At 38.6% G+C, this 13,864-nt stretch overlaps 1 protein-coding gene across 1 annotated transcript in view; it reads left to right on the forward strand.

The window, feature by feature from the left end:
• The first annotated feature begins 1,797 nt into the window (after positions 1 to 1,797).
• The window catches only part of ARFGEF1 (ADP ribosylation factor guanine nucleotide exchange factor 1), a 158,069-nt gene continuing 146,002 nt past the window's right edge, over positions 1,798 to 13,864 (forward strand). The window contains exon 1 of the mRNA XM_044245495.1: positions 1,798 to 2,488. Within this exon, the coding sequence (XP_044101430.1) occupies positions 2,365 to 2,488 (124 nt within the window). The 5' untranslated portion in view covers positions 1,798 to 2,364. The remainder of the gene's footprint in view (positions 2,489 to 13,864) is intronic.

Genomic DNA, 13,864 nt, shown 5'->3' on the forward strand with positions numbered 1-13,864 from the left:
CTAGTGACTATACTAGATGCTAGGCATAGAGAAGTGAATAGTCAGACGAGGTCCTTGCTCTTAAGAGGGAAACATAATCAATCAATAAACAAATAAGCAGACAAGATGATTACAGATGTTGATATGTATTATGCAGGAGACTCTGGGCTCTTTAAGCTCTGAGATCTGTTGTATCAATGCCAAATGTTTTGTTTAGGACAAAGCTAGCTGCTAAACATAACTGAAGAATTTACTTTGCTCATGCAAAGTCTGAAACAAATATTCATGATGGGTGGATGGCTCTCTTCCAAGTGGTAATTCTGGGACTCAGGCTCCTTCTAATTTGTGCTCTGCCATCTTTAGCATGTGGCCACAGAAGGGAAACAACATGGAAGATTGATTGTGGAATTATTATTATTATTTTAATGAGCTAAATCTAGATGGTTACACCTAATTGCAAGGGAGGCTGGGGAATATAATCTCTGTACTGAGGAAGAAGAGTAAATAGATTTGGTGATCTGCTCTTCCAACATTACCTGGCACCCTGGCATAATGAAGAAACAAATATAAATTAGAAATACAGCTTGTTCTAAAAAATTTTTTTAATCTTTGAGTGTAAATGGAAATCAGAATTATGTCTGATCTAGTATATTGAATCTCCAATCCCCAGGAATCTAGAAATAGTCTTTAAAATGAAATTAGTGAATTTGTTTCTCAGAATTAAACACCACAGTTTTAAAAATTAATCTATGTTTTTACTTTAATTCAGGGTCACCTTCAAGGTTTCCATTTTTATTTCTCATGGCTTTTAGCCTGTCCCAAATCTTGGCACTTCATAGCCCCTCCATTCGTGGGTTTGGATGATTGTATTAGGACAAGTCCCTACTCAAGGCAATAGAACAGACCAGAAGTGAGAGACACTCTTAACAATTTGGGAATCAGAAGATTTGAACTTGTAGGCACGCACCTAAATCACTGTATCAATTCTTCACATATATTTTATGGCATTCTTCATAATTGTATGCTCTAAATTAAACACGGTAGTAGAAGTTTTAATTATTCTTTGATATCAAAGCAGACACATGGTCACATGTTTCTGGTAATCTGTATTTAAAGCTTTTCTATTCTTAAACTGGTTTTTATGTCCTCACTGCTTTTTAGTATTAAAAGCACAGAAACACGGAGCTCTAATGGACCTCATCAACTCGAAATATTTACTTGTTGGTTTAACTTCAGGCTCAGTTCAGAAAGAATCTGAAATCTACAGTTTGCCGATTTATCCTACAGAGATTAAAAAAAAAAAAAACCCAAAATGAAACATGCCTGAATCCATGTCAACTTGGTTTTAGTTTACTCTTCCTAAGAGAGACTCCTCCTTGAGGTAGTCCGAGGGTACGGGCACGGTCCTGGATAGCAGTTTTGCACATCTAGTAAGGGAATTTATTTAGAGTCGAGCGCGGCAGGTAGAAACACTCTGTGGCTGAGAATGGGCGATGCGGGTGTTTCCGTGACCCCTGGAACGGAAGGGACTGCACTTCCACTAATGGGACCTTCAGGAAGTCGAAGAAGGGCAAGCACCGTAGCTGGGAGTCCTTTACACCCCGTGGGAGTAAGGGTACCAGGGGTCCTCCGCCCCGCAGCGGAGCCGCCCCGAGGTGCCCGCCCGGCGCCGCAGGGCGCCCGCCACGCCCCACGCCGCCCTGCAGGCGAACGCAGGAGGCGACGAGGCCCCGCCGGGCCACCGTAGCGCTGCGGATCGGGCCTCTCCTCCCGCGCCGCCCTCCGCCCCCAGCCTCCCGGCGCCGCGGCAGCTCTGGGCAGGCAGCGCCGCCGTCGTCGCCGCCGCCGCCGCTTCCTCCTCTGCAGCCGTTCGGCCGCTGCGTGACGCGTCGTTTCCTCCCAACATGGCGGCCGGGGCAGGTCGGCGGTGATGGAGGCCAGTCCGCGGCCGCGGCGGGTGTTAATCCCCACAGTAGCCAGGGCAGCCGTATTCTCTCTGGGTTTCTGAGACGCCGCCGCCGCCGCCTTGTTCCTCGACTCCCGGCAGACGGCCGCCCGGTCTGGGCTCCCTCGCCGCCCCTGGGCCGGAGGGGCGAGTGAGGGGGGTGGCCGGGAAGCGACCCCAGGCCGGGAGAAGCGGCGGTCCGACGGGCGCGGCCCTCAAGGGGCGGCCTTTCAAGGGCTAGTGAAGATCTCCGCGCCCCTCGTCCGCACCGCGGCTGCTCCCACCTGCCTGTCCCTTCGTGATCCCGCCGCTGCCCTCCACGCCTTCTCTCCCCCACTTCCACCCCCTCTTCTTTCTCTCTTCTCTTCCTCCCCCTCCTCCTCCCCTCCAGCCGCTGGGAGCCGCGGGTCGGAGGAGCCGCCGCCTCCTTCTTTGCGTCCATGTATGAGGGGAAGAAGACGAAGAACATGTTCCTGACCCGGGCCCTGGAGAAGATTTTGGCCGACAAGGAAGTGAAGAAGGCGCATCACTCCCAGCTGCGCAAAGCGTGCGAGGTGGCGTTAGGTGAGCCGGGAGGAGGCCCCGGGGTGGGGGGTGGGGGCGGCGCGGCAGCCTCCACGGGAGGTGGGGTCGTCTGGGGCTGCCTTAGGCCGGCGCCACTGACCTCAGGGAGCCCTCGCGAAGCTCTTTGCTCCCCGGCTGGAGTTGACAGTAACTCGGCTGGATGTGGGGCAGCGGCAGGGTGGAGGAGGAAGGGCAGTTAGCGAGGCTCCGGGAACGCGGCAGGGCTTGGAATCGACTTGAGAGTATCGAGATTTTGTTGGTGGACCGTGCGATGCGGACGGGCTAGCACCCTTTGTGATGAGCAGAAGATGAGCTGTTGTTTATTAGCTTGGAAATTGAGGTAGAGCTGATTCGTCAAGATTGGGCGTGGGAAGGGTTCCGTATCGTAATTTTGATAACTTTGTCTATTGGTGTGGTACTTTGGAAGACAGACCGAAGTTGTTCCCTTGTTGACAGTCTTGAGAAAGGGTCTGGCAAGAGGTGTAGCCCATTCTGACATCTCTCCTCCTCTGCCACAGGAAAAACAGAGTGATGTTGTATGTGACTGGGCTGACCTGGAAGAACAAGACCAGAGGTTAAGGGGTGGGGGTGTCCATATAAAAGCCAGGAAGGGAAGGACCTTTAAATATGCTGGCTTTAGTGACAAGGAAGGGAGGGCTTGGAATGGGGAAAATGAAAAAGACAATGACACCCACCAGCCACATGTCTGGACAGTGGCAGCTGCTCTCAAGCTTGAATTCTGATTTATAGTTCAGACGGAGGAGATCTAGTGTATTGAATCCTATAGCAGTGTAAATCCAAACAATACCTATAGTGAGGACAAGCAGATAAAGAATTGTTAAAGGGGGAACACTGATCTATTGCATCCATTAAAGGTGAAATCGTTTAGGGAAAGATTAGGACATTTAACACAAAGATTAATTTCTAATGCTTCTGTTTTTATTTTATAGCAGTGGAAATAGATTACATGAAATTGACAAGAAAATCAAGCTCGTTAAATGGGCTTTGGAAGAAGTGTTCTTGAAGGAGGAAAAATCTGGAAAACTTAAATGTGTGTTAAAGTAAAGAGTGAAGACAGGAAAGACCTTTTAATTATTAAAATAGAGTACTTTTTAAAAAAATTGGCACAAAAAGCTATACTGTTTTTCTTTTTAAGCTATTTTAAGGTGTGATGCTATGAAAAATATTACTGAAGAAATTTCATTAAAATTTTTTTGAATCTGTAGTATAGTGGGTTTAAGTTTAGTCCTTTGGCCCTTCATGAATCAGAAATTCATCTTTTTATCCTTGTAGCTAGTGAAATACTGTTCTGGGTGTATGAGAAAACCTTGTATAGCGAAAGAAATAGAATTTATGTAGGTCCCGAAAGGAGTAATTATTAAATTAAGGTGGTATGAGAAGAAATGCTTTTGAGTTTTTTAAAAGAATTATGTGTAGGTTTATAAATAACTTGCAGGTTAAAGGACTTAAGAGATGCAAAGTAAAGTTTTAGTTTGAGACCAGATTTTCCATGTTAATTTTATTTTTAGTATACTAAGTAATAAGTATTAGACCGATGAAATGGAGTGTATCTTGTATACATATTTTTTTTTTCTGCTGCAAAATGCCAATAAGTTGAGCGTGTTTTAATGGAGAGTTCTGTGGAAGGAGAATTGGGGATCCTGGGTTTAATTCCCAGTTCTGTTACATTGCAGTCAAGTCATTGGGCCTTAGTTTCCTTCCTTGTAAATCAGGATATTGAATTTAATTTTTGTAAAGTTTCATTTCCTCTAATGTGCCATGACTGTGAACACAATTTGGTTAACTTGTGCACTGAGTATTCCTGCCCTTCTTGATTGGCATCTTTAGAGGGCTTAGGGCTTGGTTGTTGCGGTTTAGGAGCTACTTGGTAGTGTGTGTTAAGTGTACTGGGAATTGTCTTTTGCAGATTTTGCTGGTTTTACTTTTTTGCCTGCCTCTTCCATATAGTTAGCAGAAGCTTGTTATGAGAAATATGACTGCCCAGGCAAGGACTAGGCAACACAATACTTTTTTAAAGCTGTATAAGGCTTTTTCTTAAAATTTATAAAAGTTATATTTAGTTTCCTGCAAAATCTCATTGATCTCAAGATAGTGGATCCCTGATGGATGAACTTTGTTTCTTTCCTTCTAGTCATTCACATACATTATCAAATGAAAGGATAACCCCTTTCATTTTTACAGGAAATGCAATGTTTTACAATAAGATGTTGTCTTCAGATATGTATTGTCCCTGGAAACTATTATAAGACTCCTTTTTTCATTATTGAGAATCCAGGCCCACTTTGGTCTCTTGATAATCACTGTGGCCATCAAGCAGGAATGGTAAACTGGAAAGGACTGGTATGGTCATCCCTGATCTAGATTAGGTTGTGAGTGGGTAGGAGTTGGATGGTGGAAGCATAGAAGTGAGTGCTATAATCCTTCTAAATATACCTGCCTGCATTCTTCGTCCTCCCCACCCCCAAATATTTATTGAGCACCTACCAAGGAGCTGAATGGAGACAGAATAAACAGAAAAGTATATAGTATGTCAGACTTTCAATCCTTTAGTGTTTTAAAATCATTTTATTGCCATGTGAGGTGATTTCAGAGCACTGGTATCCAAAATTCCGTTACCTTTTAACAATGGCCAGTTACAGTTTTTCTGTAAATAATACTGTTGAAATTACAGTTCATCACATATTCTTAAGAAAATGATATTTTTTTGGTTAAAGTAAAACTTTTAGCACATCTCATCAAGATCAGAAGAGATTTCACTTTATTAAAAACAAAATTCATCCTCAAAGATACCGCATAAAGGAAATTTTATTTTATTTTCACAAAAAAATAATGAAAACTTTAAAGGGTGTGCAGATTATTTAAAATTTTTATCAAATTATCTTACATTTCAGACTTTATTTTGAAGTACAGAATGGTTTAAAAAAACAAACAAAAAACCTTCATATCTACATTGTTACAATCAGTGTGAAGCCCAGGGGCAGAAGAACAGCTCCAGGTTGCCCTCTCTTGGTTCCTGCCCCACTACAGCTTTCTGCGGCTAAGACAACTCTGCAGAGGCCTTCTAGGCTGCCCTAGCTTAGTGTGATCCATTCGTGCTCTCTAGAATCCTGAATTAAAAATAGTCTGGCCATCTGCTGGCAGATGAGACAACAGCTGAGCTATTTTTAGTTTCAAAGAATTTAGGATTGTTGCAGGATCTGACTTGAAGGTAGCATTGTTTGTCTCGGGGAGGGTGCATTTGCGCCCTATTCCAGTTAGGACTCTTAAGTTTCAGGAGTTTCTTTGATGTTAGGGCTATGACTAGTTCAACTTCAGCTGCTAACATCAGGTATGGACAAAGATATTCTTCAAATGTTAAGATGAACTAGTTCAAGTTTGGAAACTGGCACTGACACCGAATAGGAGTGAAAGGGTGACCACAAGAAGGTTTTAGAGGCAAGGGAGGCATGCAGGGGCATTCATAAGGGTGGAATCCCTTGAGATATGGGAGAATGGAGAAAAAGAGGACTTGTGAGGGAAGTAATTTTTGCATCAGACAGCGTATGAATTTGTGTTGTTTATTGTATCCTAAAGTGATCCTACTGATTTAGTTTATTCAAGAGTATGTTACCTGTAATTATAGTTACCCCCAGAAATGTAGATATAACATTTTACAGAAATTTACAGAACTTCCTACTATACCTCCAGTCCCACCCTTATTTTGGTTAGCAGTGTTATAAAAAAGAGATATTTGGGTGGAGGGGAATTACTTGAGTGCTATTGACCCCAATTTTATGCTACTTTTGGTAATACCAAATTTTGTTACTCTGCACCTTTTGTGGGAAAAAAAAGTGATTCATTCCCAAATAATATGCTCTAGTGAACATTTTAATTATAATTTAAATCCATTAGCAAATCTCCTTTTAAATCTTCCTCAATATCTAAGGTGAAAGGTGTTTTCAGTAAGTCAGACTGCTAGAATTTTTGAGGTAGCTAGGAAAAAAGAGTAGTGAAATGAAATGATTGATGAAAGATTCTGTTAAGTTTGAGTTGAAAAAGTAAGTTTGGGTCTCAGTGTATATTCTTTCCATTGTGAAGATTTAGAATGCACATTAACATAGTTGAGATTCTGGAAAGTCTTCTAAGAAAGATACCTGCTCTGTTCTGCTTATTGAAGTTTTTCTTAATTTATTTGACCCCTTTCAGAGTCTCTTAACACCTCTGTGATACGTTGTTCCTTGGAATTTACTTTGGGACACTATTAAAGGGAAAGAAAGACCCTAATTACTGATAAGGTATAGATATAATACTGTAGATATAGTAGCCCTTCATAAACATGAGACCATTCTCCAGATTAGTGGAGACAATCCCATTGTCTTTACTCTGTCCTGTTTTGGAAAGGCAGTTCTGTTGGCAGTGAAGGAAGAAAAGAAAGTCAGAAATAAGGAGCAGTTGGGAGGAATGGTATCAGATCACAGGACTATTTGCTTACTAGCTCTTTGTTTCCCATCCCATCTAAGGGCAAGCAACTGGTTGTCTCTCCTGGTAATATTTAACTTGTAGAGAGGAACGTCTGTTGGTAATTGTTTTTTCAAAGCAGAATAAAAATGTATTGTGAATGGGAAATAATTTGAGGAAATACTTCTCATAATATACCTTACAGAGTGAAGGAGGGGATATTTGAAAAGGGAAAATGGATGAAAAAATTATTGGTCGCCATTCAAAGTTAGGTATGTTTTCCGTTCAGATACTAGTTGTGCTAGCGGTATGCCAGGTATTATTCCAGTGCTGGGCATATGGCAGTGAACCAAACATACTTTCATGGAACTTACTTTCTAGTTTATTGAGGCTAACAGTAAAAAACAAACTAACATGGATTGTCAGATTGTTATTTTCTGAAGCAGTAGTTCAGAAGGGTAAAAGGAGAATGGCCCAGGAGTGCAATTTTAGATAAGGTGGTCAGGAAAGGCCTTTCTCTGAAGTGACATTTCAGCAGAGAATTGACAGAACAGAGAGATTCAGCCTTTTAGGTATGTGGATAAAATAGAGGTAACAGTAAGACAGTGTGTGGTTGGTGCTTTTCCAGGTTGAAAGATTTAGGTGACTGAGGGGAGAGTAAGAGGGAGAGGGATGGAAGAGGAGAGCAGCTTTGGATTTTATCATATCTGTGATGGAAGCCATTGCAGAGTTTTGTATAAGAGAGTGGTATAGCAGATTTACATGTTAAAGGGCTCACTGGTAGTGATTTAGATTAGGCAGGGGTGAGGGGGTGGGGGAGTGTATGAGAATTGTTTGCATTTGGAATATATTTTAAAGGAGTCCACTGAATTTGCTGGTGGGTTGCTTGTATGACAACAGACTAGTCGCCAGAGCTACAGGTTGTTAGAGAGGGCATTCACCGTGATGAGGAGGAACACCAGGAGAGAGATAACCTTTGGGAAATAACTTGTTACAGTAAAACATTTTCATCCAACTCTTTATATATATTTTATAATTTTTTAATGATGGAATTTCCTGATTATATAATAGGATACTTTCTACTGGGAAAAGGAATCAATTAATATGATAGGATATTTCCAACTGAGACTATACAAAATAATTTTAAATTTGAGTTGTTAGGGATTTTGGTGAGCTTTTTTTTTTCCTAAGAGAGCGAACTTTCATGTAGTTAATAAACAACTGGCCTAGTCCCTTTTTGGGATAGGATCTTTGCAGATTTAATTAGTTGAGGATCTCCAGATGAAATCATCTTGGATTCAGGGTGGGTCCCAAATCCTGTGACTGGTGTCCTTATAAGTGGAGGAAGGGCCAGGAAGACCTATGAAGGAAGAAGGCTATGTGAAAATGGAGGTAGAAATTGGAGTTATGCTGTCATAAATAAGCCGAGGAACACCTGTAGTCACCAGAATCTAGGAAGAGGCATGGAGGATGCTTTCCTGGAGCCTTCAGAGATAGCTCAGATATCTGGGCTCCAGAACTGAGAACAAATTTCTGTTATTTTAAGCCATCAAGTTTGTGATAATGTGTGAACGCAGCCCTAGAAAACTAATAAAAGTTCCCTTTATCCTAACTTTTCAGACCCAGTTTGGATTGAGTTTCCATTTATAGAATATACCATGTATGTGTTGAAACAATCAAATGCAGTCTTTGGCTAATTTCTATCTCATAAATCTAGACAGTAGTTATTCTGAGGCTTTAGTGTGTATGAGTCTCTTGAAAAAGTTCTTTTTAAAGGGTACTGGGACTAAGTATTTAAAAAGTTTATGTTCTTTTAGTATTTTTGTTTTGCTTATTAGACTTGATATAACTACGTAGGTCTATATATAGCCTGTGTTACCTTCTCATCCAGGAAAGACTATAAATACAATCTATAAAATATTTCATATCACAGTATTACCTCTGGTAGGATCTTTAGAAAAATTCATGTGGGGCATTTAATATTTCTCACTCAACTTTGACTCACTTAATCAGCTGTTTAATAACTGTCTAGAAACTTGCTAAGGAATGAAATAATAAAAATATAAGCAGATAAAGAAGGTATCATGAAGGTCAAGTACTTTATTCAGAGGAGAATCCCATTGTCTTTACTCTGTTTACTTTTTTTTTTTTTTAAAGATTTGATTTATTTATTTGACAGAGAGAGAGATCACAAGTAGGCAGAGAGGCAGGCAGAGAGAGGGGGAGGAAGCAGGCTCCCTGCTGAGCAGAGAGCCCAATGTGGGACTCGATCCCAGGACCCCGAGATCATGACCAGAGCCAAAGGCAGCGGCTTAACCCACTGAGCCACCCAGGCGCCCCTGTTTACTTTTAATTATACATAAGTCCAATGAATTGGCAGTTTACTCTTTTTGTTTTTTAAAATAAAACCTTTTTTTAAAACCATTTTCAAAAGTAAAACTGGGGGAAAAAATAACCCATGACACTGTTAGGTGAAGATAGCCATTGCTAATTTTATAAAAAGCAACTTTGTTGAGGTATAATTTACATAGTATAAAATCTGCCCATTAAAAAAAATTAATCTCTATACTTAACATGGGGCTCAAACAGCCCCAAGATCAAGAGTTGCATGTTGTTCTGAGTCAGTCAGGCACCCCCAAACTGCCCATTTTAATTACCCCTATTTACAATAGTGCCTATTTACAGTTAATCCCTGGTACCTCCCACAGCTCTAGGTGTCCACTGATCTGCTTTCTGTGTCTAGATTAGCCTTTTCTGTATATTTCTTTTAAGTATTCATCATACAGATAGAGTCTTTTGTGTCTGGCTTCTTCCACTGAGCATGTTTTTGAGGTTCGTTCATGTTGTAGCACGTATCAATATTTTATTTCTTTTTATTAATAAATAGTATTCTAGAGTGTGGATGTACCACATTTTGCTTATTCACCAGTTTTGATGGACGTTTGGGTTGAATGAATAATGCTGCTGTGAATATTTGTGTGTAATATTTATATAGTTACTACCTAGAAGTAGAATTGCTGTGTCATATGATAAATCTATGTTTAACTTTTTAAGAAACGAAGTTGTTTTCCAAGTAGCTACATCCTTTTATATCTCCATCAGCAACATAGGAGGGTTTCTCATATGTCCTTGCCAGCCAAAGATTATTACTGTCTTTTTTATTTTAGCCATCTTAGTTGATATGAAGTGTTATTTCTTTGAGACACTATTAACTTTTTGAGGTATTTTTTCCATACTTTATTCTGACAACACAATACACAAAGACGTAGTCTTCAAAAATTGAGCTAGTTAATTTATAAGGCAGTAGTAAGAAGGAAAAAGAAATAGCTGACATTTATTGTTTACTGTATGCCAAGTTCTGTGCCAATTACTTTATTGTCTTAATCTTAGTTTGTCCTCTAGACAACCCTGTATGTTTTGTGCTGTTATTATCTGCAGTTTGCAAATGAAGAAACTGAGGTTTAGAGCTTATGTTTGGTAGAGTTAAAATATGAGTGAGTCTTTGGGGCCTAATGTGGCAGACCTGACCTGCGCCCTTATCCACAAATCTTTGTTTATAATTAACAAATTACAAAAAGGGCCTCCATGGAAAAAGAGTTACTGTTAAGAAAGAGAAAGGGCAAAATACAGAACAAAGAAACAGCTATCTAACAGCAGTATAGAAAAATACTGCTCTCTACATTTCAGTGATTCTCAGGGGTATTTATGTACTATATGTTAATAATTGCATCTCTTAATCTGTTATACAAAAAAACTATTTTGTGGTCTGCTTAAGTCAGCCAGATTCATGTGTGTTTCTGTGTATGTAAGATTTTTAACAAAATTTTAAAGTAAGATTTTAATAATTTAAGCCATTTGGAAAATACAGCTGTCCCATGCCATTCCCAGGGATTCTGGTGATATTATGGTACCTGAGTTCCTTGTCTTTTAAAAATATTCTAATTTTTATCTTAGTATTTTATAATATTTTTAAATTATTTTAAGAATTGAAACAAAAACAAACTCTTACTAAAGTGTTATCTTATAGGAAGTAAGACTCTGTTACCTAAAAATAATTGTTTATGTTTATGGAGTTATGCTGCCATAAATAAGCCAAGGAACTCCTGTAATCACCAGAATCTAGGAAGAGGTAAGAAGGATTCTTTCCTGGAGCCTTCAGAGATAGCTCAGATATCTGGGCTCCAGAACTGTGAGAACAAATTTCTGTTATTTTAAGCCATTAAGTTTGTGATAATGTGTGAATGCAGCCCTAGAAAACTAATAAAAGTTCCCTTTATCCTAACTTTTCAGACCCAGTTTGATTTTGAGTTTCCATTTATAGAGTATACCATGTATGTGTTCAAACAGTCATGAGTCTCCATAAATTCAGTGGCTTTCGTAAGTATATAATTATTGTGGGGTGCCTGGTGGCTCATTTGTTTAAGTGTCCAAATTCTTGATTTTGGCTCAGGTCATGATCTCAGGGTTGTGAGACCCAGCCTTCTATGCGGCTCTGCGCTCAGCAGGAGTCTGCTTGACATTCTTCCCTTCCCACCCCTCCCCTGACTCAGGCATGCACATCCTTTCTCTCTAAAGTAAGTAAATAAAATTGAAATAAATACAATTATCGTGTAATTGTCATAACTCTCAATTGTATAGTCTCTCATCATTATCTCATATGCATTTTCTGTGTATGTATTTTGTCTTCCTACCAAGCATTTTATTTTAATAATGTGTTTTTTTTTTCTTTTAAGTTTTTATTTATTTATTTGAGAGAGAGAGGGACAGAGATAGCATGGGGAGGAGAGAGAGAAGCAGGCTCCCCGCTGAGCAGGAAGCCTGATACTGGGCTGCATCCCAGGACCCTGAGATGATAACCTGAGCTGAAGGCTGACACTTAACCCACCTAGGTGCTCCTGTTCCTGTTGAAGGCTGACACTTAACCACCTAGGTGCTCCTGTTCCTGTTGCAAAGTGTTGTTTGAATTTGGGGACATTTCCATTTAAATTCTGCTGCACAGAGTTTTCTTAATATATTTTCTTATTAATCTCTGCAAAATTCATTGAATATTATGTATACAGAATTATGTATGGTAAACACTAAGATTGAATTCGCTGGTAGAGTGTGGTCATTTATGGCTCTTGTTCCTTAGGTATTGTCATAAATGTACTCTACCTATGCTGGGTGCAAGTATACAGCCATCTGCTGAGGAAGACGAGTTTTCATTCTCTTTAGAGTTATTGGTTTGGACTTACTTTTATGTAACCATTCCTTTTCATCTTTTCTTTGCAATTTTTTTTCTGTTCTAAAAGTAGAAGACGAAGACCTGAAACTCCCCTTTATAATCAGAATGTGTATATTTTTGTTTTTTATAGATTTTGAGTTTTTTGGTGCTTATTTTCTTGAATTTATTAGGGTATAATAGCAAGTATTTAACAGGTTCATTTTCTCCCATTGAATTGACAGGTAAAAAACAGTTATGAAGTTAAAAAGTATTTTATTCTTAAATTATTGATTATTAATTTTTATTAGCATAGTGCCTCACATGATATCTGACAGGATTAATTAGTCCTCATGTCTTATTTTTTATAATGTTGCTCCCCCCGAAACTAGTATTTTATTTTTTGTACTTTAATACTTACTTTTAGTGTGTTATTAATATAATGCTTAGCTTGTCTTACTATTTATTTTTATATATAAGATTAAAAGTGTTATAGCTGGAAAGAAGTTGATGATTTCACCTATTTTGTTGGGCTCTCATGCCTATTCCCTAAATTTTAATTCTTACATAATGATTTGAGAATGTGTTTAATGTGTTGACAAGCCAAAGCTTATGTGTAATTTCTAATGCGCTTGTTGTATCTTTAGAAATGAAAATGGAACCACTTGAATCTTCTAATAGTGAATAGAAATAAAGTGTTAAAAAAAAAAGTGTGGTATGTTTGATACCAGTTAATAATTAAATTAACAATTAAGCCTTAATAATTGAGCTTTTAAAATTTATATCAGTGTCCAAAATAGGGATTTTATTATGATTAGAGAACTGTTTTACTACAAGATACATGGACAGAAATTAATCTTAATCAGAATGTATTTGTTATAAATGCAGTGATGAATCACTGTGTTTGTATCTATGAAGTGAAATTACTTTATTCTCTTTGTTCTCATCCCAACCCCATTTCTGAGGCTATTGAAGACTCTTCAATGGCAAATTAAGAGGAAATGTACCTTTTTTGGTTAATATGTAGCACACACACTTCTTTCTCTTATAAAGTCAACAAATATGCCGAAGTATGGGATCTTAAACTTCTATATGTGATTTATATATTCATTGAGTTATATTCCTTTTGAAATAGTTAAATATTTTTTCAGTTTATAATTTTCTTTTACATTTCAAAAAGCACACTTGATTAAATGATTAATATGCCAAAATCTGATTTCCCTGTAAAAAAGTTAGGCATTCAAATTATCATCATTGTAATTATTTTTGTTTGGTTGGTTTTTCTTGGTTTGAAAGAAAAATGTCTTTGGGAAAGATTAGTCTTTCTGTTTCATTACTAAACTAAAATCTTATTTATGAGTATTTAGTGAGCTGTTTTAAATCTTAAATTGAATATCCTTTGAAATTTTTTTAACACCACCTCCTAAATGGTTTCTCCCAACTTGGTCTCATTGAATACCACTTACAAAAAATATAAACAAGTAAGTGGCTCTGAGGACTCATCAGTCAGATACCATGTTATGCACTGTGCTAATTTGAATTGAGAATGACTGATGGAACAAGATGTGATAAAATGCTTTTGAAAATGCTCATAAAGCTTTCTACCTTTAACATTTATTGAAGTTATGTGATCTTTAACTAATAGCAAATAAGGAGCTTTGATTGCCACTCATGCATGCCTAATGCTATTCTGTGTAATTAAGACCTCTCATTAGTTT

This window comes from Neovison vison, chromosome 4 (assembly GCF_020171115.1).
Source record: "Neovison vison isolate M4711 chromosome 4, ASM_NN_V1, whole genome shotgun sequence".
Taxonomy (NCBI): Eukaryota; Metazoa; Chordata; class Mammalia; order Carnivora; family Mustelidae; genus Neogale; species Neogale vison.